Source organism: Bos indicus, chromosome 16, assembly GCF_029378745.1.
Source record: "Bos indicus isolate NIAB-ARS_2022 breed Sahiwal x Tharparkar chromosome 16, NIAB-ARS_B.indTharparkar_mat_pri_1.0, whole genome shotgun sequence".
Classification (NCBI taxonomy): Eukaryota; Metazoa; Chordata; class Mammalia; order Artiodactyla; family Bovidae; genus Bos; species Bos indicus.
The window spans coordinates 51,621,023-51,646,530 of record NC_091775.1 but is presented as its reverse complement, the minus strand read 5'-3'; the positions used below and the strand labels follow the sequence as shown (position 1 = coordinate 51,646,530).

At 58.2% G+C, this 25,508-nt stretch overlaps 3 protein-coding genes and 1 non-coding gene across 16 annotated transcripts in view; 1 reads left to right on the top strand and 3 right to left on the bottom strand.

Moving 5' to 3' along the window:
- Positions 1-665: 665 nt before the first annotated feature.
- Positions 666-769, bottom strand: LOC139176591 (U6 spliceosomal RNA). The gene has a single exon (XR_011561047.1). It is a non-coding gene; the product is annotated as a U6 spliceosomal RNA (small nuclear RNA).
- Positions 770-12,682: 11,913 nt separating this feature from the next.
- Positions 12,683-14,057, top strand: CALML6 (calmodulin like 6). The gene is given in 4 exon segments (XM_070767678.1): positions 12,683-12,799; positions 13,361-13,535; positions 13,626-13,770; positions 13,862-14,057. Coding segments are annotated over 4 exon segments (633 nt in total).
- Positions 14,058-14,423: 366 nt separating this feature from the next.
- Positions 14,424-16,467, bottom strand: TMEM52 (transmembrane protein 52). Its single transcript, XM_070768365.1, has 5 exons — positions 16,290-16,467; positions 16,160-16,203; positions 15,963-16,004; positions 15,173-15,351; positions 14,424-15,067 (listed from the first exon to the last, which is right to left on the bottom strand). The coding sequence occupies exons 1-5, from the start codon at positions 16,353-16,355 to the stop codon at positions 14,889-14,891; spliced, it is 510 nt and encodes a 169-aa protein (XP_070624466.1). The 5' UTR covers positions 16,356-16,467; the 3' UTR covers positions 14,424-14,888.
- Positions 16,468-18,544: 2,077 nt separating this feature from the next.
- Positions 18,545-25,508, bottom strand: part of CFAP74 (cilia and flagella associated protein 74) — an 89,747-nt gene continuing 82,783 nt past the window's right edge. For 4 of the 13 annotated variants that reach the window (XM_070768360.1, XM_070768364.1, XM_070768362.1 and 1 more), the window contains 13 exons: positions 25,113-25,389; positions 24,060-24,158; positions 23,094-23,233; positions 22,304-22,438; positions 22,049-22,158; positions 21,859-21,914; positions 21,611-21,730; positions 21,206-21,361; positions 20,442-20,568; positions 19,812-20,336; positions 19,452-19,597; positions 19,130-19,264; positions 18,545-18,987 (listed from right to left, as the gene is read on the bottom strand). In XM_070768360.1, the coding sequence (XP_070624461.1) occupies positions 18,886-18,987; positions 19,130-19,264; positions 19,452-19,597; positions 19,812-20,336; positions 20,442-20,568; positions 21,206-21,361; positions 21,611-21,730; positions 21,859-21,914; positions 22,049-22,158; positions 22,304-22,438; positions 23,094-23,233; positions 24,060-24,158; positions 25,113-25,389 (2,128 nt within the window). In that variant the 3' untranslated portion in view covers positions 18,545-18,885. Of the gene's footprint in view, positions 18,988-19,129; positions 19,265-19,451; positions 19,609-19,702; positions 20,337-20,441; positions 20,569-21,205; positions 21,362-21,610; positions 21,731-21,858; positions 21,915-22,048; positions 22,159-22,303; positions 22,439-23,093; positions 23,234-24,059; positions 24,159-25,112; positions 25,390-25,508 lie in introns of those variants that run through there. The other 9 variants (XM_019976914.2, XM_019976911.2, XM_019976913.2 and 6 more) reach the window with 9 other exon arrangements.

Genomic DNA, 25,508 nt, shown 5'->3' with positions numbered 1-25,508 from the left:
CCATCCTGAAGTCACGTGATCCAGAGAAGCCACACAGGGCCTCTTCCAGCAGGCGGGCAGCCACTGAGCAGAGGGGAAGGGACAGGAAATCCTCAAGGCCACACGGGCCCAGAGCTGCCCTGACCCCCCCGACCCCATGACCATGGACAGGGCCCCATGCCACATCATGCCACACAACGCTGGCCACACCGTGTTACCTGCCATATCTTGTCACCAGTTACCACACCTCATCTGCCAGCCCACCCCAGGATTGGCACAGTGGTAGAGCTTTGCGCCCGATGCCTGGCAGGAAGGGCCTTAACCTCTGGGCCTATACCCTGGTCACTGTCCTGACTGCCCCACAGCCTTGTCCCAGGTCCTGCCCTGGAGGGACTGTCCTTTCCAACAGAAGACCCCTACCATGCTGCTGCTCCATGAGAGGGAGCAGATACCCAGCCCATGGCCAGAAGCCAGGGTTTCCGCCCTGGCTTCCCAGCTCGGGGAGGGGTCTCTACCAGGAAGCCCCTTTTGCAGGGCAGCCCACATTCCTGTCAGAAGGGAGATGCCTCAGGAGCTCCTGCAGACTCAAAGTTCCCCCAGAGAGGTTCTGCCTCATGAGCTACCTTGGTTTTGAATCCTGGTAGAACACACCTAATGTGAAATTTACCATTAAGCCCCCTTTTTTAAAAAATATGGAACGTGTCTCGAATTTGCATGTCATCCCTGCCCAGGGGCCATGCTAATCTTCTCTGTACCGTTCCAATTTTAGTATGCACTAAACTCTTCTGATGTACACAGTTCAATTCATTTAGCAGGTTCCTCATTGTGCAGCCAGCCCCTGCATCCACTTCGAGAACACGGTCTTCGCCTCAGGAGGAAGCCCTACCCCCATTAAGCAGTCCCTCCCCGTGCCCTCCCCCCAGCCCCCCCCACCATAAGTCTCCTGTCTCCATGGATCTGCCTGTTTTATGTATTAATACTTCACACAAGTGGAATCATACAGCATTCACACAACGTGTGTCCTTCTTCTGTGTCTGGCTTCTCTCACCGAGTGCTGTGTTCTCAAGACTCATCCATGTTGGAGCAGGTGTTGGTGCTTCATTCCTTTCGAGGGCTGCATGACCCACTGGGTGGACACATCGCCCTCTGTGTATCCAGCCATCCGCTGGTGGCCGTTTGGGCTGTTTCCCGCTTCTGGTTGTGGTGAATAGCGCTGCTGTGAACATTCGTGTACACATTTTTGTTTGAACACCTGTTCCCAGTTCTCTTGGGTATTTACCTAGGAGTGGGATTGCAGGGTCATACAGTAATTCTGTATTTAGTTAGCCATCGAACTGCTTTCCACAGCAGCTGAGCTATATTACATTCCCACAGGAAGTGCACAAGGGCTCCGACCACTCCACGTCCACACCAAGACTTGTTACTATACGCCTTTTTGATTCTAGCCATTCGAGATGGTGTGAAGTGAAATCTCATTGTGGTTTGATTTGCATTTCCCTTGTGACTAGGGACGCTGAGCATCTTTTCATGTGTTAACTGGCCATTTGAATGTCTTCTTTGGAGAAATATCTATTTAAGTCCTTTACCCTTTTTTAAACTGGTTTTTTGTTGTGCTTGTTGTTGAGTTGCATGCGTTCTGTGTATATTCTGGACATGAGATCCTTATTAGGGTTACAAAATATGTAATTTTGCAAATATTTTTTCCCATTCTGTCAACTGTTTTTTTCACTCTATTGATAGTGTCCTTTATGCACAAAAGTTTTTAGTTTTGCTGAAGTCCAATTTATTTTTTTCCCTTTTTGCTTGTGTTTTTGATGTTACATCTAAGAAACCATCGCTAAATATAAGTTAATGAAGATCTACTCCTATGTTTTCTTCTAAGAATTTTATAGTTTTAATCCCTAAGTTTAGGTCTCATCCACTTTGAGTTAATTTTTGTATATGGTGTGAGGTAGGGGTTCAAATTCGTTCTTATTCTTTCCCTTTTTTTGGCCATGCTGCTCAGCATGCGGGGTCTTAGTTCTCTGACCAGGGATCAGACCCATAATACCTGCACTGGAAGCACAGAGTCTTAACCACTGGACCACCAGGGAAGTTCTGAAATTCATTCTTTTTCATGTGAATATTCAGTTTTCCCAGCACCATTTGTTGAAAAGCTCTCCCCACTTAATGACCTTGACATCCTTGTCAAAAATCATTTGACTAAACACGTGAGGGTTTATTTCTGGGCTGTCTGTCCTATTCCATTGGTCTATATATCTGTCTTCATACCAGTACCACATTGTTAAGATCACTGTAGCTTTGTAATAAATTTTAAGTTTGGGAGTTTGAGTCCTCCAACTCTGGTCTTCTTTTTAAAGATCATTTTGGCTACTCAGGGTCCCTTGCAATTCTGTATGAATTTGAGGAGTGACTTTTTCCTCAGTGGCAAAAAAAAAAAAAAAAAGCACCATTGGCATTTATCAGCTGCTGCTGCTGCTGCTAAGTCACTTCAGTCGTGTCCAACTCTGTGCGACCCCAGAGACGGCAGCCCACCAGGCTCCCCCGTCCCTGGGATTCTCTAGGCAAGAACACTGGAGTGGGTTGCCATTTCCTTCTCCAATGCTTCTTAAAAATATAAGCTCTGGGAGGAGGCCATGGTGGTAGCTCAGTCCTTTTGCCCTGGGCAGTGGTCAGCTTGCTCAGGTCCTGTGGTAGCTAGGAGAGCAGGTCCTGTTGGAGATGGGGACCACTGGGGGATTCTGAGCAGTGGTGCACCCCCACAGCTGTTGTGGGGCATGTGAGCCTAAAGTGGGCAGCGCAGTGATCTGGGGAAGCTGGACAGGGCCAAGTCTGGAGTGACATGGTTTGTGGTGGTTCAAGGATGGGGGCACAGAGGAGTCAGGGGTGACACTAGGGTGCCTGTCCTCACGGCTGGACAGTGAGCTGAGAGGACAAGGGGCAACTGGGTGGGCAGTCCTGGTGGGCCAGAGGGAGGAGATGCTGTGCCCTGGGCCTTTTCAGCCTAAGATGCTGTAGATGTTGGCTGAGAAGCAGGCCTGCAGTGGGTTTGGAGAGCCATGTATGGGCCACTGAGGGGCCATGGGGGAGTCAAGGTAGCCAAGGATGTCTGGGGCTGCCAATGCCCCACAAGGGGAGAGTGGGAAGAAGAGAAGTAGGAGAATCCCACAGAGAGGTGGGAACTTTGCAGACAACAGATTTATGTGGTCAGGGCAGCAGGGACCAGCACGGGGTGGGGTCCCATGGGAGCTGCAGGGTCCAGAGCTTGCCTAGGGGGATATGTGTGAACACAGCCAGGAGCCAGGACAGAGCTATAGTCAAGGGAGAGGCCATGAATCCTGGGCCTGGGGGTACCTCAGAAGGAAGACAGGGGCCCTTCCTGTCACTTGCCCCACCCCGACACTGCCCTCTTCCACTTCTTGGCAGCAGCTCCTTATTCACCAGTTCAGGGCTTTCTCTGGGCAGCGGAGATCCCTCCACAGTCTGAGCAGGGCCTGGAGCTGGCAGGAGTAAAAGCAGCACAGCCAGCCATTGGCCACACGGGCAGGATCTGGCTCTCTGGAAGCCCCCTCCTTACTCCCATTGGGCACCTGGGGACACTCTTCAGCCTGGAGCAAGACTACCCTTCTCTGGTCCCCTCTTCCTCCCCTTCCTATCCCCCTCCATGGGCCAGCTGCCCCTCACCCCTGGCATGAGTCCAGCCTGTGAGGCCAATGGAACTGCCCAGGGAGAGCTTGCTAGGACCCAGGGGCAGCCCCAGCACCCAGAGACCCAAGGCCACCTTCCGAGGCAGGGGTAGGCTCCGGGGTAGCTGTGGGGGTGCTTGATGCAGTTCGATGTGGGCTGGGCCAGCAAGTGGGGGGGGACAGCAAGTGGACAGCTGGACAGCAAGTGGGGGGGGGTGCTCGCTGGGTGCTGTACTCTTCACCCTCACCTGCACTCCACCACCAGGCTCTGTTCCTAGTCAGGAGGGCGCATTACACTTGGGCTGGGCACCACTGCATGTGTTTGGGGGCAGGCATGGGGGAGGGAGATGACATCTGACCCCTGCAGGGCCATCCAGGCCCCCAGAACCTCAGCCCTGCGGTCCTCAGCAGAGGGCCCTTTATCCTGAGGATGCAGCTCTCCTCCCTTTGGGAGGGCCTTTGGGGCCTGAGGGCTGTTTGTCAAGAATCCTGTCCCTGAGGCCAGCCCACCGGTCACCTGGGAGGTGATGCAAGCTGTGCCTGCAAGGGGTAATGAGAGGCAGGTGTGAGGCCAGTGACCCTGGAGCTTGGCAGAGTCCCAGGGCGGTGGTCTTGGAGGCCGGCAGGCATGGGACCCAGGGAGAAGAAAGAGGAAGTGGTGGGCTGGGACCCCAGGCAGTAGGAGTGCAGGCTAAGCATGGAGCGCATGCTGCCCCCGGGCTGGCCCTCCTGGGGCGGCCAGGCCTGCAGGCTCTGGGTGTTTTGGAAACCAGCAGGCCTGCATGGCACATCGGTGGTGGTAGCGCTGCCTGGAGCCGGGGCACTGGAGCTCTTTCAGTGACGTCCATCTGGGACCTGCCAAGCCCCTGCTACATTCCCCTGGGCTCGTGCCCAGGCCTGCTCTGGGCTGCCAGAGGTGGCTCAGCCTGAGGATCAGACTTCTAATGACTTGTCTGTCCTGTCCTACTGTCTCTCCAGGAACCCCTAGTGGCCACAGGGGTAAGGCCTTGCATTGGGTGGACACTCCCTCTGAGACAGACCATGGAGATGAAGCCCCAGAGAGAATGCAAGTGCAAGGGGCAGTGGGTCATCCCCACTGGGCACCACCAGGGGCACTGCTGAGGACAGGGCCATGCAAGCCTCACCCCTGGGCTGGCGGGGGGCCTGTCTGCCAAGGCTGATGGGTGCTGCCCTCATGGGTGTTGCCCCCAGGCTCTATGGGCAGAATTCACTTCCTCCAGCATCAGCGTCCCCTCCATGTGGGACAGACAGCCAGGCTCCTGCCGCCCTCTGGCCTCTGGGTCCCCTGGAACCAGAGAGGTCTGAGGCTCTTTCCATTGACTTAAGAGGACAAGGAAGAACCCTCAGAACGTTGGAGCAGGGGCCCTGAGTCCTCAGGGGAGAGGGGACACAGGGCTGTCAGGGTCAGCTGGGAGCCCCCAGAGCCTGGGCAAAGCAGGGGCCGGCCACACCACACCGGGTCACCTAGTGGCTGAGCTGAGCAGTGGACCCCAGCTCCCGAGCACGGCTGGCCAGGCTCTCAGGACCACATGGTCCAGGGCCCACCCCATGCCCTTGAGTAAAGGTGGTGAGCGGTGGCTCCGTTTCTGCAGTCGGCACTCTGACCTCCCCTCTCCCCCCGACCTGCCACAAGCTGGGTTGTACTTATGCCTGTTTTTGTGTTCACAATTGAGGGAACCGAAGAATGAGTCTCTGAGGGCAGGGTTTTGAAAGGAGGGATGGAGAGAGGCCGGCTGGAGGCCGGGGAAGGCGACCCCGCCCAGCTCCAAATCCGGGAGGGCCGCCCTCAAACGCCCGTGCCCGCCTAGCGGTACGCCCAGTCCGGGCTTCGCGCGGCCCGCGAGCGCCGCCTGGTGCACACGCGCGGAGTGGACACCCCAGGCGCAGCTTCCGGGCCGGGGATGGGGCGGGTCCGGTGGAAGGGCCGGGGCGGGGCCTAGTGGAGGAACGAGGGGCGGGGCGGGGCCGAGTGTCCGGGACAGGGCCGGGAGAAGGGCCCGGGCGGGGCCGAGGACTGGGCAACTATAGGGCAGAGTGTCGGGAGCGGGCTTGAGCGACTCCCCTCCGGCCGGACTCCGCCCTCCAGACTGGGCTGGCGGTTTAGCATTTCCCACGAAGAACTTGGGAGGGCCACATAACCTGTTTCCAGATCCGCCTGTGATTTTGCTAAAACCGTCCTTAGTTTTCGGGGCTATTATCTCTTAGCGCGCCCCGCCCGCTGTTCGCGGAAACAAGCCCTTTCAGCTCTTAACTGTTTCCGGTGTTTCTGTTTTGTTTTGGTATTTTTTGGCCGCGCCCCGGACTTGTGGGATCTTAGTTCCCCGACCAGGGATCGAACCCTGACCTCCTGCAGTGGAAGAACGGAGTCTTATTAACTGCCCAACCACCAGAGAATTTCCTCCTCTGGTCTTGATTTAGAAATTGGTGGAGGGACTTCCCTGGTGGTCCTAAGACTCCAAGCTCCCAATGCAGGGGGCCCCGGTTCAATCTCTGGTCAGGGAACTAGAACCCACATGCCATAGCTAAGAGTTCACATGCTGCAACTAAAACGGTCCCGAATGCCGCAACAAAGACCCAGTGCAGCCAAATAAATAAATAGTTTAAAAAAGATAATTGTTGGAAATCGGTAGTCAGAGAAGGTGGTCAGTTTGAGGCTGATCTTTAGTGTTGCGATTTCTTTGTGGATCAACAAATGATGGAATTTTAGAGCAAAGCGGGGTTTCTAGGAAAGGATGTCTTGAGGTTATGACCCCAGACCCATCCAGTGTGTGGAGCGCTGGGCGCAGAGGGGTGGGGCTCCTGGGACATGCCCAACAGAGAGGGTGCTGGGAGCCTCCGAGGGTTGGCCTTCAGTAGACTGTGTCTGTGCACAGGGAGCATCTGGGCTTTTTATCCAGGTAGGAAAATGAATTGCCTTTTTAAGTGGTGATTGTTTTAAATGGAATAATGCTGCTATGAATATGGGTATGCAAATACCTTTGAGACCCTGCTTTTGATTCTTTGGGGAATAGGCCCAGAAATGGAATTGCTGCATCACATGGAGCTTCTATGTCTCCTTTTTTTTGAGGCACCTCTGTAGGACCTCCCACCATTCTACATTCCCACCAGCCATGCTCAAGGGTTCCAGTTTCTCTATGTCCTCACCAACACGTCTTGTTTTCTGTTTTTTTTATAGTAGCAGTCCTGGTGGTGTCAAGTGCTGTCTGGCTGTGCTGTTAATTTGTGTTCCCTGATGATCAGTGATGTTGAGCATCTTGTCGTGGGCTTGTTGGCTGTCTGTCTCCTTTGGAGAAAGGTCTGTTCAGGCTCTTTGCCCATTGTTTGAATTAGGTTATTTTTGTGTTGAGTGATAGTAGTTCTTTGCATTTTCTGAGTATTAATCCCATATCAGATGTATGATTTGCTAGTATCCTCTCCCATCCTGTGGACTGCCTCTTCTCCCTGTTGATGGTTGGCTGTGATGCACACTGGTATTTACCATACACTTTGGTGGTTATAACCAATATGACTTGGTTATTTTCTTGCTCATGTTTCCAGCTTTGGCCCCTGGGAACTCTGTCAGGTGGCTGGCTTTGCTTTGTTTATTCTTCCAATTTTATTGAAGTATAATTGACATACATACAGCACTGTGTAAGTTTAAGATGTGCAGCATAATGATTTGATGTACATACATCAGATATGAAGATGACACCACCCTAATGGCAGAAAGCAAGGAGAAACCAAAGAGCCTCTTGATGAGAGTGAAAGAGGAGAGTGGAAAAGCTTGCTTAAAACTCAGCATTCAAAAAACGAATATCATGGCATCCGGTCCCATCACTTAATGGCAAATAGATGGAGAAAAAATGAGAACATAAAATCCATGACAGACTTTATTTTCTTTGGCTCCAAAATCACTGCAGACTCTGACTACAGCCATAAGGTTAAAAGACACTTGCTCCTTGGAAGAAAAGCAATGACAAACCTAGACAGCATATTAAAAAGCAGAGACATTTTGTCAACAAATGTCTGTGTAGTCAAAGCTATGATTTTTCCAGTAGTTATGTATGGATGTGAGAGTTGGACCATAAGGAAGCTGAGTGCCGAAGAACTGATGCTTTCAAACTGTGGTGCTAGAGAAGACTCTTGAGTGTCCCTTGGACTTCAAGGAGATCAAACCAGTCAATCCTAAAGGAAATCAGTCCTGAATATTCATTGGAAGGACTGATGCTGAAGCTGAAGCTCCAATCCTTTGGCCACCTGATGTGAAGATCTGACTCACTGGAAAAGACCCTGATGCTGGGAAAGACTGCGGGCAGGAGGGGAAGAGGGTGACAGAGGATGAGATGGTGGCTGGTATCATTGACTCAATGGACATGAGTTTGAGCAAACTCAGGAAGATAATGAAGGACAGGAAAGCCTGGTGTGCTGCAGTCCATGGGGTAGCAGAGTCGGACACAACTGAGCGACTGGACAACAGCATCATGAACTGTCGCCACAGTGAGTTCAGTGAACATTTATCATCTCATATAGATACAAAATTAAAGAAATAGAAAAAAGCTTTTTTCCTTGTGACGAGAATTTAGGATTTTCTCTAACAACTTTCATACATAACATACAGAAAATTGATTACATTTATCGTGCTGTACATTTCTAGTACTTTACTTTTCTTTTTTTTAATTTTTATTTATTTATTTGGCTGCACCGAGGTCATAGTTGCAGCATGTGGGATCTAGTTCCCTAACCAGGGATTGAACGTAGGTTCCCTGCACTGGGAGCCTGGAGTCTTGACCACTGGACTACAAGGGAAGTCCCCTTTACTTTTCTTATAATTGGAAGTTCCTAGCCTTTGACTGCCTTCCTCCAATTCCTCATCCCTGCCCCCACCTGGGTTTACCTTTATTATGTTACTTTTTGCTTCCTAGCTATGCTGCCTTTCTCTTATTTATTTTTATTTTTGGTTGTGATGTGTGGGGATCTTAGTTCCCTGACCAGGGATCAAACCCAGACACTTGACAGCCAGAGTGCAGTCCTAGCCACTGGGCCACCAGCGAAGTTCCCATTACACTGCTTTCTTATGCTTCTTTCTCCCTGCCTGTGTTCTACGAGGTACATTACATTTTCTTTAGTCTTTTTTCCTTCCACAGATGTGGAAGTCACACAACCTATTTCTGTGATTTTAGTGGTTATCGTAAGTGTTTTACATTATAGCTTAATCTCAGTCAGTGGCACTGGCCATTTCCTGAACACTACTGGATCTTATGCTTGCATCCCTCTCTCCCATCTGTGGTTGGTGGTCTGGGTTTGGGGTTTCTTTGGCACCCCTTGTCCAGGCTGGGCGGCCCCCAAGCAGACCGTGTGATAAGGGCTCAGGAGGAGGGGAGGCAGGCTTTCCTTGGGGGTGAAGGAACTAAGACGGGATGGAGGGGGCATTCCTAGAGCTGGGCTGAGCAGGGGGCTCAGTCCACCAGGACCTGGGGAAACTGTCACGGTGCAGCTATCACCCATGGGTGAGGAGGCTGGGGGCTTCAGCAGAGCCCAGGGTGACAGCCCCCATGCAGCAGCCCCAGGCTGGCTGAGTGAAGCTCAGGCCAAGGGGAAGAGTGGAGGGGTCTGAGAAGCTCTCTGCCCCCGACCCCCAGCTTATGCTCCAGACCCTAGAGGGAGCCCCCAGGCCTAGATGTGCTCACCTGCCTCCTGCCAGCAGGGCCACCAGGTCCCTTCATCTACCCACGTCAAGCCCAACTTGTCCTCAGCTGTGTCAGCTGCAATTATGGGGCCTTTCCCCCACTCTGTCCCGTGTGACCTACAGCAGGGACAGTACCTACTCCCGGCGCCTCGTGGCAGTTGGGCAGCAAGGGACCCATCTCCAAAGCTCATCTGGTTGCAGCCTGGTCCTCCAGAAGCTGGTCCCGAGGTGGGGTCTAGGGTACAGGCTCTATGTTAGAGGTCAGGTCCAGCTGTCCTGCGAGAAGCCTTGGGCCAGCCATAGGCTCTGGAGTGAGCACCCTTCAGAGTCCCGTGTGGGACCACAGTTTCTGGTGAGCCGAGTCTATACCAGCAGCCACCCCGGAGGGATGGGGTGGCAGCGCCTGTGGGTCTCTTGTCTGGGAGCAGGTGACTGGTCTGCACTATGCGAGAGGAGGGGGCACTGAGGGAGGGCCTGAGGTCTCCCTGCTGCACATGCAGCCTTTCCCCTCCCCTGGTCTGCGTTTTCAGTGTGCAAATGTAGCTCTTCTCTTTGGAAGCCCACAGCCCCATCCAGACCTGTCTAGAGAACACACCGTGTGCCCTGAAGTGGGGAAGCCACCCCAGCACCTGTGCACAGACACCTGGGTGCAGGGAACACACTGCTCTGGCCCTCCTGGGTCCTCGCTCCTGGTCACTGAATTGGTAAGGGTTCTGCAAAGAAACAGACCAATGGGAGAGAGTGGGAGGGAGGGAGGGAGACCAACTTATTTTAAGGAATTGGTTCATGTGCTTGTGGCTTGTCCAGTACCTGGAGACCCAAGGAGGAGCTCCAGGCCAGAGGTGGTATGCAGAGGGTCCCTTCTTCCCTGAGACCTCAGATTTTCCCCTTAAGGCCTTCCACTTGTTGGGTGAGACCCATCCACATTATCAGGGTCATCTGCTTTACTTAAAATCTATAGATTTAAACATTAATCACCTTGGAATAAACCCCTCATGACTCCCATGTTCACTGCAGAAGTATTCACAGTAGCGAAGAGATGGAAGCAACCTAAATGTCCATGGATTGTTGGATAAACAAAACGAAGTCAATCAATCCAGTGAAATATTATTCAACCTTAAGAAGGAAATATTGACACCTGCTAAAAGATGGATGAACCTAGAGGACATGATGCTGGGTGAAGCAAGCCAGACACAAAAGGACAGATCCTGTCTCATGTCACTTATAAGAGGTCTCCAGAGGGGTCATATCCACACACAGAAAGGAGGAGAGTGGGTGTCATGCGGGGAGTGGGATGGGGAGCGAGAGTTTAGTGGAGACAGAATTTGGGTTTGGGAAGACGAAAAGGTCCTGGAGATCTGCTGCCTAACAAGGCCAGTGTAGTTCACGCTACTGATCTGCACACTTGCAGTTAAGTGATACAACCACGATGTGGTGCTTCAGTCGCTCAGTTGTGTCCGACTCTTTGCGACCCCATGGACTGTTACCTGCCAGGCTTCTCTGTTCATAGGATTTTCCAGGCAAGAATACTGGAGTGGGTTGTCATTTCCTTCTCCAGGGGATCTTCCCTACCCAGGGATCGAACCAAGGTCTCTCACATTGCAGGCGGATTCTTTACTGACTGAGCTACAAGGGAAGCCCCCAAAACAGTTAAGATGGATAATTTTATGTTATAGGCTTTGTACCACAAACAATACAAAAAAGAACAAACAGAAAGATTATGGTTCATAATAGATGATCAATATATGTTAGTTCTCTTTTTTGAGTAATATTTTAGGCGAATTTCACCACAGTAATCAATACATATATGGAAAAACACACCTTCACAGCCACACCTAGATGAGTGTTTGGGAAAACACCTAGCCTCGCAGCCTGGCTATCGGGTGCTAAAACTGACCCTCCAGCCTCTTTCTCTACAGGCCCTTGTCCCCTCACCCACACCATCATTGTATTGTATCCCCACTCTGGTCCAGAAATATAGATGGGACCAGTTTCCTTGAAATGTCTTGGTAATTTTTGAAGGGAGCGGTGGGAAAGTCCTTCTCACCATCACACAGCTGGAAGCCATAACCGGGAGCAGCCAGGACGAAGGTAGGGGGGCCAGAGACGGCTTCTTCTCCATCTCGGCCCAGGGCCGCTGGCCTGGAGCCTGCTGGAGCCATTTTGTCCCCATCAGCACAAATCTTGCGGCTTCAGCAGCTATCCTGGGCCTCAGAGGGCAGCATCCCTGTGGTTTCCATACTCTGGCAGACTAGCCAGGCCGGCGGGGGACAGGGCACACCCCACCTGCTCAGATTTGTCAGGTGGTCACGGGGCCGGGGCAGGTGTGTGTCTGCCTGTGAGACTCTGGGGGCCATGCAAGTGGTGAAGGGAATTGGGGGCCCGTGACTGTTCCTGGGGCAGGAACTGGAGGGGAGATGGGAGGAGACCCTTCAGCCCCAGTTTGGAACCACACACCTCCGAGTGCCATGGCCAGGCCAGTAGGTCACTGCCTACCTAGATGGGAGCCTGAGGACCTGGGCCCCAAGGTCCAGGAGCGCGGAGCCACTGCCCCAGTTCGTAGTATGTATGTGTCTAAGGGTCAAGCACACATGTGCAGGGCTGTGCGCTGCTGTGGCATCTTGTTACTAAACAACCTGGCCCCGGAGCTCCCCCGGGAGCCAGCTTTGCTGTTCCAAGCGAGAGGGAGGTCAGGTTTCCCTGAGAATAGCCCCTGACTGCCCAGGGGAAACCTGGCTTGACCTCTCTGTGGCCAGTCTGGCCCCCTGGTTCTGTCTGCCCTGCCCTCTCTTGCCCCTGGCTCATGGCCAGCTGTCTTCTCCTTGGACTCTGGATCCCCAGCCTCCTCTGCACAGGGTGGCCAGAGAGGGTCCCAGATGTATCTGTTTATTGATCTTGTCTTTAGAGGGGGACTGCAAAGTGCTGGTACCACGCTGGGCCCTGGGTCCTTGGGAATGCAAGGGAGTCACCTGGCCAGGGAGGCCATCAGCAAGAACCCTCACCAAGAAGCCTGCGGGGAAGGGGGCTGCATGGGGAAAGGGGAGCAGCCCCCTCACCTGCCCTGGCCCACAGTGTCCATCCTTGCTGCAGCCAGGAGGGCCTTGGCTAGGACCCAAGGTCGCAGAGGGAGCTCTGGGGTGAGGGGCTGCTCAGGCCATGAAGGGCCACATGGGGAAGGGCCACCCGTCCCAAAACAGGGCTGAGAGGATCTCCTGGACATAAAAGGCTCTTGGAATCTGGCACCCCTGGGGCCTTGGGCTGCTGGGCCCCGCTAAAACTCAGCTGTCCCCTCCACCCCTTGAACTCTACCCAGAACAGTTTGTGTGCCACCATGCAGGGTCCTCTCAGCTGGCACAGACATGGCAAGGCTGCTATGGGTGCCTGGCGGAGCCCCAGTGGGCCAGCTGGGTGGTCCAGAGGGAACTGGGGGCAGGACCTGCGGGAAAGGGTGGGCAGGCCTCTAGGCATGGGGATCAGCTGGGGCTGTGCCCGAAGGTGTGAGGATCTCTGGGAACCTGAGGAAGAAGTTCAGTGAATCTGGACAAGAGCACGGATTCCCCAAGGCCAGGCCCTGCCAGCCACTGGGGCCACCCTTGCTCTGGGGGGCCGGGTCAGAGCAGCCCTTTCTGAAAGCTGCCATGGTGGTGGAAGACGGGGTGGCCAGGTGCTGGGCTATCCTCTGGGATGCCAGAGCAGGCTGGGGCTTTCACTCTGCCCCCCCGGGAAGGCTTCTCCCACATTGGTCCATGGTGTTCTCCCCCGGGCTAACTGGGTACCCACTGCTGCCCCAACTGCTCTCACATGGCTGGTCTGCCCCAGCCCCGGCTCCTTCACCCCCAGCCCTGGCCCTGGTGTCCTGCTCTCCCTTCAAGACCCGCCCCTTGTGCCTTGTCTGAAGGCTGCTCTGGGCTGGGGCTGAGCGCCATGGGCCTTGTATCCCAGGCCCTTCAGCCTCCCCTGGACTGAGGGTGGAGGAGCCCCTGGTGAGCCTGGGCCCGCATCCCCACAGACGGAGCGCCTGTCACAGGGCAGATAAAGGATGACAAGGGGGGTCTCTGAGATGTTCAGTGAGGAGGGCAAAGGGCAAGTGAAGACGGATGAGCTGGAGTGGCTCGTGAGTCTCCTGGGCATCAACTCCACCAAGAGCGAGTTGGCCTCCACGGCCAAGGATGTGGACAGAGTTAGTGAGGCTGACAGGGACAGCCGGGGCAGGCAGGGGTCCCCTGTGCATGACAAAGGGTGTGCCACCCTCACTGGCCGCTTGCTCCCCACAGAGAAAGGGTTCTTCAACTGCAGCAACCTCCTGGCCCTGATGGGGTTGTACTGGGAGAAGGCCCAGAACCAAGAGGGCGAGCTGAGGGCAGCCTTGTGCATCTTTGACAAGGAGGCCAGGGGCTACATTGACTGGGACACGCTCAAGTAGGGCCCAGGCCAGGCGGGGGGTGGAGCACGAGGCCAGGGAGGTGGGTGCCCTGCTGGCTGCTGCTCAGTGCAAGGGGGGCCCCTGCAGGTACGTGCTCATGAACGTAGGCGAGCCCCTCAATGAGCAAATGATGAAGGAAGCCGACGAGAATGGGGACGGGACCCTCAACTACGAGGGTGAGCAGAGGATGGGCCCCGGGAGCCCGGTCGGTCTGCTGACCTGTCCCTCTGCTCTCAGAGTTCAAGGCATGATGACTGGGGAGTCCTTCAAGCTGGTTCAGTAGGAGGAGCCGCTGGGGCCAAGGGAGGTCTGCTGGCAGAAGCCTACTACCCGCTACTGTCCACTCCACCCCCGTTCCGCAGCCAATAATGCTCCAGCCAGATTCATGTGTGTGTCACTGTCCCCAGGCTGGAAAGAAGGGGCTGCAAAGCTGTGGGTCTGGAGAAGGTAGAGGGTTCTCCTGAGTTGACCATGACACTTGGCCTGTCACATCTGTGGGACAACTGACACGGCCCACAGCCCAGCCCTGGGCTCTGGACACCAGTCGGAAGGCCAGGCTGGGCCTAGGTCGAGGACCGCACACCCTGCCCTTGGCCCTGGAATGCGCTACTCAAGGGCCCATCCCGGGGCCCTTTCCTCCGTGCAGAGATCACCTAGATACAAACTTTATTTTCTCTCTGAGAAGCTGCGGACATTACAGCAAGCCCTGAGCCCTGAGGCTTAGGCCTTTGGGGCCTCCTCTGGGCTGAGGGCCTGCTGGGGCTGGGCTAGGGGCCAGGGCTGGATGTAGCAGCATGTGTGTGTGTGTGTGTGTGTGTGTGTGTCCAACACAGGGCCAGTCAGCTTGGCTGTCCAGAGTTACACAGCAACGAGTGCAGGGCTGCAGCAATGTGATGGATGGCTGGCCTTCCTGGGGAAAGGACGGTGCGGACAGGCTGGGTGCCCTTGCACAGTCCCCTGTGAGCAGAGTGGCCTGTGGCACTGGGAGGCTTGGGAGAGCTTTCCTGCCCCCACTACGGGGCACCAGGGCCACAGCTAGGGGTCCTGGGCATTGGGGCCTGGCTCCTGGAGCCCTGGAGGGGTCTCAAGGCACGAGGCCCCAGGGGAGGCTGGGTTACAGGGAGAGGGGTGGCTCTTCCTGTCTGGTCTTCGTCATCTTGATGGCCTCCTCATAGGAAGGCGGCGGCTCAGGGGCGTACAGGCTGTAGGCCGGAAGGGTCGTGGAGTCGAGGTCCAGCTCCCCGAAGGGCAGGGGTAGCTGCATGCCCAGCCAGCACTGCACGGAGCTGTAGGCTGCAGGGATCCAGGATGGGTTTGTGGGGGTGGGCCTGGCCCTCACCGGTCCCCTGCCACCCCTGCAGGCGGGTGGGCCACCAGGAGAGGTGTGCCAGCACTCACAGGTCACAGTGCTGTGCGCTGGGCTGTCACTATCCACGGGAATGGCTGTCAGGTCGCAAGGCTCAGGGGCTGGCGGCAGGTGTGGCTGTGAGTGTGCCCGCTTCCGGAGGTGGCAGAATCGGACACAGCTGGCTGAGACTCCACAGAGCAGCAGCAGGAGGGCAGTGAGCAGGATAAGCCTGGGCAGGGAGGAGCAAGACCCCTACCGCTGGACTGCCCCCTGGTCTCTGGGCACCTGTTCCCCGGGGGCAGTCACAGCCCAGCTGCTCAAGACAAGGCAATGCACAGGATAAAAGAGAACCAGGACTGCCTCTCCAGGCCAGACACCTCATTCCTGGCCAGAGTTGGGCCTGAGGATCTGGCCTGCCCTGGCCTCCTGCTGCTGGGCCTGCTCTGGCCGCAAGTGGCCTTGGGTTCCTTTCCAGGACACACTGCCCTAGGCCAGCTACAGAGTCCCGTGCTCAGACCAATGACCATGTTCAAGGGGCCTCCCACAGGGACGAAGAGTGAGGGAATGGGAAATGGGCTACCAAGGGCAGTCAGTCAAGGGCCCAGGGGTGTCCCCAGCCATGAGGAACTCAGGCAGGACCCATGCCCGATGTTGCTTGGGTACTGGGGGAGGAACCTGGGATCCGTCTGCCTGGCTGCTGGGGGCCTCAGAACCTTCCTGCCAGGGGCCCAGGACAGGGCTGGTGACTCCTCAGCCGTGGAGGCAAGTGGGTGGGGGTCTGGTGGGACTGGCCCAGGGGAGGATCGTCGCACCCAGCTGCGCGCGGCGCCCTCCACTTACCCCACGTGCCACAGGCTGCTCCAGCGGGCCTGGGGCGGGCACCTGTGGGACGGCGGCACCTGGAGCCGGTGGGGAAAGGCCAGGCCCACCGTCCCGCCCAAGCCTCTCCGAGGGAGGACCCCGGGTCCCCCTAACCCCGCTCCCTCCCTCCGCCCAACCCTTCTCGCCGCCTCCCAGCTCCCCCGTCCCCGACTTACTGGTCCGAGGGATCGCAGCTGCCTTCCACGAAACCCAGCGCCACCTGCGGGGACACGGGTGAGCCCGGGCCAGGGCGCGCCGAGCGCAGACCCGCCCTGCGGTGCCGGAGCCGAGCACCCCGCGACCCACCTGCGGCAGCGGTAAGAGTGGCGGCAACAGCAGGAGCCCGCGGTCAGCCGGCGCCCGGGAGAACATGCTCGGCGGCGACAGAGGTAGCGAGCCCTGAGGCCAGGCGGCTATATGAGGGCCACGCCCCTGGGCCGCTCCCAGCGTAAGCCCCTCCCACCCGAGACTACGTCCATTGGAGGATTGGCCTTGTAGCCACGCCCAGGTCCCCGCCCCCACCCTCCCCCCAAGATCAGCGGCGCCCTCTAGAGTCCCCGCCCCCGACGGGCAGGCCCTTGGCCACTTCAGGGCCCTGCCCACGCAATTCCCGCCCCATGGTCCGTCCCATAGATGTTTCTTTAGCATAGGGTCACGGGGTGGCGGGCAGTCTTGCCCTTCGGCGTCTTGCAGTCGGGCTCAGGGTGGACGGAGGCGTCCCATGGACAGTTGTGCTTGGGTGTGGCCTCGGAGGGTGGCGGCCACGCCTCTCACACACCCGGGTGCTCAAGATAAGGGTTGCAGCAGTCAAGACGCTGAGGCGTTCCAAGAGCATAGTTCAGCGACATTAATTGTGCACGCTCGCTGCCCTCTGCCCTCTGCTTATCCGTTGGGCGGTCAGGCTAAGGGAATTGGTCCGCATGGCAAGGGGCCTTGTCTGGGGAGGGAGGGAGAGGAAGCTGCCCTGCCTGTCTTCATTGCAATCAGGACACGTTCCTCAAACGTCTACCCCCTGGAGGGGAACTGACTGCAGCTCTTTGAGGGCAGGGCCTCCTCTGCTTGGGCTTCCCTGATAGCTCAGTTAGTAAAGGATTCGCCTCCAATGCAGGAGACCCTGGTTTGATCCCTGGGTAGGGAAGAGCCTTTGGCGAAGGGATAGGCGACCCACTCCAGTATTCTTGGGCTTCCTTTGTGGCTCAGCTGGTAAAGAATCTGCCCGCAATGTGGGAGACCTGGCTTCGATCCCTGGGTTGGGAAGATCCCCTGGAGAAGGGAAAGGCTACCCACTCCAGTATTGTGGCCTGGAGAATTCCGTGGACTGAATAGTCCATGGGGTTGCAAAGAGTCGGACACTACTGAGTGACTTTCATTTTCACCTCCTCAGCTTGACTCTATCCTGCCTGCACTTGCCAGGCCCGTTGCATGATCTCTGCCCAGGCTCTGTCCTGAAGCTGTCCCACGCCTCCGGGCTCTACGGTGGCCCCCAGCTCACCCTGCTCCAGCCAGGCTCCTGGCTCAGGAGTGGGAAGGAGAAGGATGGGCAGAAGTGCAGCCAGGATGCAGGAGTGCAGGCAGGATCTGGGCCAGTAAGCGCCAATGCCCGCTGGTTCTAAACCCCAAGAGCCAGGCCAGCATTTAGAAGAGAGGGGCCTACCCAAGGAGGAGGTGGGGCAGTGCCCTGCAGGGAGGACTCCTTTGGGGCCTGACCTGACTGCAGGACCTGGGTTTTTCTCCCATCTGGTGAGCAGCAGCCTGGTGAGGGTCTGCCCACTGGACAGAAGTCCCATAAAAGCCTGCTCTGCGGCCACTGTTGTGGGCTCAGGGTTAGGGAGAGGGCAGACTTCCAGATGCCAAGGGCACTGAAGAAGTAATGTGAGGACTCCAGGCTGGTGTCCTGAGGCCTGTGCCCAGGAGAAGCCCTGGATGTAGCTGGCCCTCCACTGCTGCCAGGGAGGGCTACATTTGGTCTCCTAGGGCTGGCACAGGCTGGCACAGGCTGGGCATGCTGTGCTGTACACAGGGGGCCTGGCTGGGTGAGCTCTGTGGGGACAGTGTCTACCCTGCCACTCTCTAGAAGGCAGGCACTGGTGCAGGTACCGTTCTGAGCTCCCAGCAAGGTCTCATGCACTGGGAGAGGGGGCTTCTCCCTTGAAGAGCTGGTCAGGACCCAGAAGGCTGAGCCTGGGCTCACTTCAGAATAGTGGGAAACCAAACTGACAGGTGGGCCTCCCCCTGGACCCTGACTGGGCCATGAGGGAGGATGCAGTGAGGGCTCACTCCTTGCTTGGGGCCAGGGACTTGGGAAAGCAGGGGGCTAAGGGGCTGCCTGGACTTTGGAATCTGCAGCTCCCCCTGCTCGCCGGCCTCTCCAGCTGTGGGTTGGCCTCAATTCCACCCCAAACCCCCTCCAGCCATTTCCCCAGGGCTCAGGAAGCCCCTCTAGTTGTCCAGGCTGAGTTCATTGTTTTTTGGGCTGACGTGTGTGTGGGCGGGGGCAGCCCCCGAGGGCTCCTCCCCGTGGGCCCACCTGCTCACTGCAGCCCACACTGCAGGCATGGAGGCACAGATTCACACAGGGTTTATTGACAGGTCTGTGGGGGTAGCTGTTCCCCACCAGGACCTCGAAAGGCTGAGTGGGTGTTGGTGGGGCTGGGGACCCTTAGGACTCAGGCTGGGAGCAGGCTGTGGTTGGGACTGGCCTCTTGGCTGGTTCTGATGTGGAGCTGGGACGGGAGCTGAAGCCAGGACAGCAGGAGTGCCCCTTGGGGCCATGCAGGAGGCTGCCCTTTTGAAACTGCCCAGGTCCCAGGCCCCTGGGTGGTTCGGCCTGGTAGACAGGCCAGGGGAGGGCTTCGAGGGTGGCAGGAAGATCAGGGGGCTCTGTGGAGAAACTCCTGTGGCCTCAGGGACCGGTCACCACCTGGGCTACAAAGAGGACCTTGTAGGTCTCCTTCACATCCCCCCTGAGCTGCAGCAGGGCCGATGCCAAGAGTGGGTGGTCCGGCTAGAAGGGGAGAGGTGGGAACAGAGGGGGATCCTCAGTCAGGGGGCGCAGCAGGCACGTGTTTTCTCTTGAGGGCACTGCCCACCTCACCCACCGAGGCCCCCCAGCCCTCTCCTGGGGGGGCGGGCTCCCAGGCACCCACATCAAAGTCGATGGGTGGTGTCCAGGAGATGCTGATGGCCTTGGTCTGGCCGCGCTCCACAGAGCCTCTGGAGGGCTCAATGGTGAAGCCCTTGTGCTGCAGGGCTGCGATGTTGTCCATGCTGAACTCAACAGTCTGCAGGCATTGGTGCCGTCAGCGGGCAGGTGACACAGCTCCCGGGAACAAGCAACCCTGCCCCAGGCCCTGACCAGCAGGCTGCCCACCCCTCAACTACAGAGAGACAAGGCCAACAGAGGCCTGAGCTGCCCGGGCAGTGGTGGCTGCAGAGGTACTAGGGAGGCCAGGGCAGTGCTGTGGTCACCTTCTTTGCGGACAGCTGGGTAGTCCGGATGCAGCCCACCTGCAGTTCTCGGGTGGCAGGTGGGGCCTGTGTGTCTGGGTCCAGCTGGGCGTAGTCCAGGGTCACCAGGATGGGCTTTAGCTCCTCAGCTTCTGGAGAGGGAGGGCCTGGTGGGGGTCTTGGGGGTGGGGGTACCACGGAGGGAGTGCGGGGGTGCCCAGGGTCAGGCAGGGATCCTCTGAGCAGGGCTGGCCCACTAGCCCTGCCCCCACCTGTGGTGGATGGGCCAGGAATGCCTGCCCTCCCTGCAGACTCCAAAGGTCATGTGTCCTCTTCTGCCACCTTGCCCACCTCGGGGCTCTCTGCCCTCAGAGGGCTCACCCTCTCTGTGCTCCAGGTCAAAGGCAGGGATCACGGTCAGGGACTCCACGGGCACGTCCAGGGGGTCTCCGCCCTCCACGAACATCATGTGCTCGCGGGCCGCGCCCTTCAGGAGGATGTGGTGGGACACTTTCTGGGGGCAGGAGCACAGCGGTTTGCAACCCTGCATGTGGGGCTCTGGGAGGGGGCGGGGCTGTGATGTGGGCCTGTGGGACCCCGGACATTGGTCTCTCCACCTGATGACCCCCAGCCTGATGTGGTGCCCCCCCAGGCACCAAGCTCCAATGTGGGGCCGCTCAGGCAGCCAAAGGGCTTGGACAAGTGGACATGCGGGTGGGGAGGAGGGGTCCAGGCTGGGTCGGAGTCCTGCCTTTTCAAAGAGCACGACCTGCAGCCGGTCAGAGAAGTATAGGCTCTCGTGGTCTGGGCTGAAGGTCACAGTGAAGTCCTGAGCCTTGCCGGGCTCCATGACGCCCTCGACCGGGACCACGCTGAACACGCTCTGGCCACTGTAGTTCTGCGTGCCTGGGAGCAAGGTGGCCAGGCTGGTCCAGATCCCCCTGCAGCGCCTAGCACCCCCTGGCCCCCGCCTTCCACGGCCCACACGGTCCCCACAGCTGGCCAGCTCACCCACGACTTCCGTCCTCTGGTCAGGCGAGGCCAGGAACTGTGGCAGGCGGTGCTGGTCTCTGCTCCTGGAGGAGAGGCTGTCCAGCTGCATGGAGAACTTGATGGGCAGCGGGGAGTTGTTCTGCAGCTGCGGGGAGCAGGGCCAGGTCACTGGGGCAACTGGGCTGGCCAGCCGGGGAACAGGCTACTGCTGCCAGGTCTCAGCCCCCTCCTGCCCCTCCAGGCTCAGGCTAGCCTTCAGCTGAACCAGCATCCCACCCCAGTTCTCTCCTGCCTCCCCCTTTTCCCGGGAGAATGCCGCATCCCTCTGTAAAATATCCCATGGAATCGGGCCCAGGGGTCTGCTGTCAGAACCTGGACTAAGCTAAGTAAAGAAGCAGGGGTCCCACTGGCACCTTCAGCCCAAGGCCACCTCAGATGCGGGGGAGCAGAAAAAGCCAGGCCTGCCTGCCTGCGTGGGGGTAGGAACCCACATGGCCCCTTGTGGGGGATGGCCCCCATCCCATGCAGAGGCCCTGGGGCAGAAAAATGGGAGCAGTGAGAAGGCCTGGGCAGCAGCGGAGGGGCAGAGGGAGGGGCATCCTCAGCACCCCCTCCCCACTGGCTAGAGGGACCAGTGGAGTGACAGCTGCTGGGGGTGGTGGGGGAGGGGGTGGATCGGAGCGGCCTGCGACTCTGCTGGCTCTGTGACTGAGGCGGGGTGGACCCCTCCTAGGAACCTCTCCCAGGCGATGGGTGGCACCAGGCCCCGCCACATGCTTTACCTTGAAGCCCAAGGAGACAGACTCTCTGGCGATCACGTAGCCCATGTTGAGGACATCACCTTCAATGGAGCACGTGATCGTGGACGCCACACCCGTGCCCATGAGGGCCAGGGAGAGCGTGCCTTTCTTGGTGATGATGTCCAGTATTTCTCGGGCCTGCAGAGACCACGTCCCTTAGCGTGAAAAAGACCCTGGCAGACGCAGGTGTGCGAGCTCTGTCTTGGAGCAGCTGGGTCAGGGCATGGGGGACCTGAGATGGCTGGGAGCTCCCTGGCCGCCACTTCCTCCTTCTTCCAGCGAGAGGCCAGGACCCAGGAGGACCAGTGGCTCCCAGGCCCAGAGTGCTGGATGGCATGCAGAGCAGGGAATAGGGCTGCAAAGGAGTTTGGGTGGGCTGGGACTCACCACAACACTCTCACGTGGGGAGAAGGACAGATCTAGGACCTGGGTCTCGCCAGAGGGCAACCTGATGGTGGGGTTCAGCAGGACGAAGGGGCCATCGGGGTTCAGCACGGAGTACTCCAGCTGAGGGCCCAGCGTCAAGGAGGGGGTGAGAATGGGGCCTCAGCCCTTCACAATCCCCTTCTCTCTCCCCCCCACCCCCTCACCCCCTGCCCCTGCTACAAGCTGCCTGGACGGCGTGGGCAGGATACGTCGAGATCCTCAGGGGAGATGTTCTGGATGGAGACCTTCTTTATGCCCCGGTGTCCTGAAATGGGGGGTCAGGTCACAGCCCCAGGCCTGGGGGTGGGTGTGGGAGCCCAGGTGAAAAGGGGTGTGCGTGGGGGCTGGGCTCCGATGGGTGGGGGTGTGCATGGGGGCTGGGCTCTGATCGGGACACACCTGCAGCAATGTCGCCGAAGTTAATGATGGTCTTGCCTTTGTCGGATGTCACCACGATAGACGGCGCCACTGCTGGACACCACAGCTCCAGGTACAGCGTGTTGTGGGGACTGGAAATGGCGGGGATTTGCTGAGGGTAGGGCAGGAACCATGTGCCCTGCCCTCCCATCCAGACCCTGAGCCGGCCCCACCGGGATCTGGGTGGCTGTTGGCAGGGAGAGTGACCACCCCACCCCACTGCCCAGAGCACCGCACCTGAAGCTCAGCGGTTCTGTCCCCTTCCTGTCTTTGGTGTCGCCGCTAGCAACAACACAGGGAACCACAAACTTGTCAAACTTCCCCTGGAAAGACCTGGTCAGGGAGGCCTGTGCCGACTGGTACTCTTGAGAGCTGGAACAGAACCGGCAAGGTGCACTCATGCCCTGTCCCACACTGCCCCCAGCACCCAGGAGGCTGTGCCCTGCCCTCCATGGAGGGATCTGTAAGGCCACACCTGCTTCCCAGGGCCCTGGGCCGGAGGGTACGGGGCAGTGGGGGTGGCAGCCTGGGGGCCATGCTGTGGCCCAGGCTGTGGTTGTCACGGTTTTGTCTGACTTTTGCAGCCAGACTTTGTCTGGCTTTTGCATCCCTTCCCTGGTCCCTGTGGGGGCCTCTCCTCTCCCAGGGTACCCATCAAGCACCACCAGACAACCGAGTTCCTGGGGCCACAGCAAGGGTCCAGGGCTGACAAGTGGCTCCAGCCTGTCAGAGCTGCCCAGAGCTCATGTGGCAACTGGGGAGGCTGGGCTGCTGAGCTGGGAACATGGGGGTCAGGGGCTCAGCGTCCCCCAGCCCCTGGACTGAAAGTTTTCACAGGGACCCTGGGCCCAGGGGAACTGAGGTGAGCAGATACCCAGGACAGCAGAACCTGAGGGGCCTCAAGGCAGCTCCTGGTTCCAGCTGTGCCTAAAGCCAGCCGCGCTCTGGACTTGCAGTCATAAGGCCCTGGAGCATAGGGGGACATCTCGTGGGGCAGGAGGTGGGGGCAGCCTTCTCTCGGGCCCACCTGGATGCAAGGTCCTCCTTCTGCAGCTCCGGGGGCTGGGAGGCTGAGGCCCGGAGCAGCCGGTCTTGGTTCTGCAGCCGCAGCATGGAGAAAGATGGTCTCCGCTGGTCCTTCCTCTGGGTGACCGTCTCCTTTTGGGACTGCCAGGGGGAGGCTGGCTGTGGTGTTGCCCTTGGGACCCTGCTGAGCTGGCAGACTGTCCAGGGCAGGAACCCGGGACCCAGACCCCAAGTACCTCCTTAAGGGAGACCGATGACAGGTGCGGAGACCCCTGAGGGCTCATGCACCACCCCCAGTGTCTGTCTTCCCCATCAGGAAGGGGAGGCACAAGGTGAGGCAGAGGGCTGGCCAAAACGGGGGTTCCTGCCCTTGTTCCCTGCCCCCATGCCTCACTGCCCTCTGGCAGGCTGAAGGCATCTGCCCCTTCCTTCTGGGTGTGCTGTGATAGCAGGGGTGCTTGGACACCGAGGAGTAACGGCTGGGGGCCCCCGCATCTCCAGGGCAGCAGCAGGTGCACGGGGCTCTGGGTCATGACTACCCAGCTGTATCGGATGCCCCTTCTGGGAAGGAGCCTGGGGCAGCTGCTTCTTCAGGCCTGAACTCCCTCAGGTTCACAGGCCCTTTGATGTTTTGTCTGTTCCCCTTCACTGTAAGCACAAGCCTCTGCTGAGCAGTACAGAGGACCTGGCCTACCCTCCCAGGCCACCCTGATGGACCAGGATCTGGGGCTCTTCCCTGCCTGGTGATGCTCTCAAGGGAGGAGGGAGGGCCTTTGCCAAGAAAAAGTGCTAACCTCTTAAAACACACCTAATGCTCCGTAAAGTGTTCCTAGGGCTCCTGCCCCCCAACCCTGGGCGCCCCCAATCTCAAGGTGGGGTGGGGGGTGTTTGTTCCCAAGCCTTTGTGCAAGGGCCTCGTACAAAGCGGGCAGCTCCAAGCCCCCCTGGCCCCCTCCCCACCACGCACCAATTTGACCTCAGCTTTTCTGCTCAGGGCCTGGAAGGCCTCCTGGTGGATCAGCTCGCTGGGCAGCACTGGCCGGAAGGCCACTCGGACCAGGCACCTCTGTAGGGGGAAAGGTTCATGCTCTCGGACATGTTGGGGTCTTAGCTTAGAAGAGCCCTCCTGGGAGGTCCTGCCTGATCTCTGTCCCTGGAAGCTGGGTGGCTGCAGGCATGATCACCAGGCCCCTCTCACCATGTCGGGGGAGGGTCCCTGTGATGGACCTGGCACACTGCCCACGGTGGGTAGCAGCCCACAGGGCATGAGTGAGAAGGGAAGGTTCATGTTCAGGCTCTGAGACCTGGGGGTGGTCCCTGCACCACCCATCTGTCCCCACGAGGGGAATGGCAGCCCACCCCCAGGATGACACTGGGCCCCACAAGGGCTCCCTCACCGTAGCCTCCCCCATGCTCAGCACAGCAAGGGAGTGAGGGGGAAGCTCTTAACAGCTGCAGTAACTCCCTTGGAGAAAAGAACCATTTCTTAAGCCTAATTTGCTCACTTTACTACGATGCGTTTCTGTGACTGCAGGGCCTGCATGTCCCTGCCCATCCTCACTCAGTTCCCTCACAGTGGCTGTCACCCCCACATATGAAGGCATGGAAGTAAGCTCAGAGATGCTGTGAGGGCCCCGGGGAGTCCCTGCCTTGAGGCCTGGCTCTTTCTGTTTCATCAGGAGGAGCAGAGGTGGGAAACCTTGTGCTCCTGGTGACCAGGTGCTGCGCAGCCTCTGTGACCATCTGCTGTGACATCCAGGGCTCTACACCCTCACTTGGTCTGAAATGATGGAGCCCCCAGCCAGGGGCCTGTGGGGTCAGATGCCTTTGGGTGCCCCGCTTCTGGGGCCAGGCTGGGCTGGGTAGAGGGCAGGAGGGCCCACTCAGCTCTGATGAGGATCCAGGTTGATCTCTACCATCTGTTGTCTGGTTGAACCACTGTGGTCCAGGGTGGGCAGAACCAGGCACCCCGGGGTGGCCTGCCCCCCCCCAACAGCCCACCTGTGGGGCTCACACCTACCTTTCCTGGCCACACGGTGCCCACCAGGGGTGAGATGGTGATGGGCGAATCTGGGGGCAGCAGGAACTCAAAAGACGTGGGCCCCACGGGAAAAGCGTCCTCTGAGCCAATGCGGGGCACTGAGTGGGTCAGTGAGTTCATGCTCAGGTGGGAGTTGATGACGTACAGAGTGGCCACGGATGTGTCGTACAAGAAGGTGGCTGCAAACTTGATCTGGTTGTGGGACAGCTCCAGGGGCGGGTAGACACCCACGGCCCGGCATGCCAGCTTGAAGCACCTGGAAGTGACAGCATGAGGGGCTCAGCCAGGGGCTGAGCAAGGGGGCCTCCAACACAGGACGCCCAGGACCAGGACAGCAGGTGTCACAGGCTTTGTTTCCAACCCCATTCATGAGTT

What these genes read in the sequence shown, in the direction of transcription:
- TMEM52 (XM_070768365.1), bottom strand. Translation starts at nt 16,355, where the DNA reads ATGTTCTCCCGGGCGCCGGCTGACCGCGGGCTCCTGCTGTTGCCGCCA. An exon ending in CACTCTTACCGCTGCCGCAG is followed by an intron (nt 16,204 to 16,289) that starts GTGGGTCGCGGG and finishes GTGTCCCCGCAG; the next exon opens with GTGGCGCTGGGTTTCGTGGA. An exon ending in AGCAGCCTGTGGCACGTGGG is followed by an intron (nt 15,352 to 15,962) that starts GTAAGTGGAGGG and finishes CTCCCTGCCCAG; the next exon opens with GCTTATCCTGCTCACTGCCC.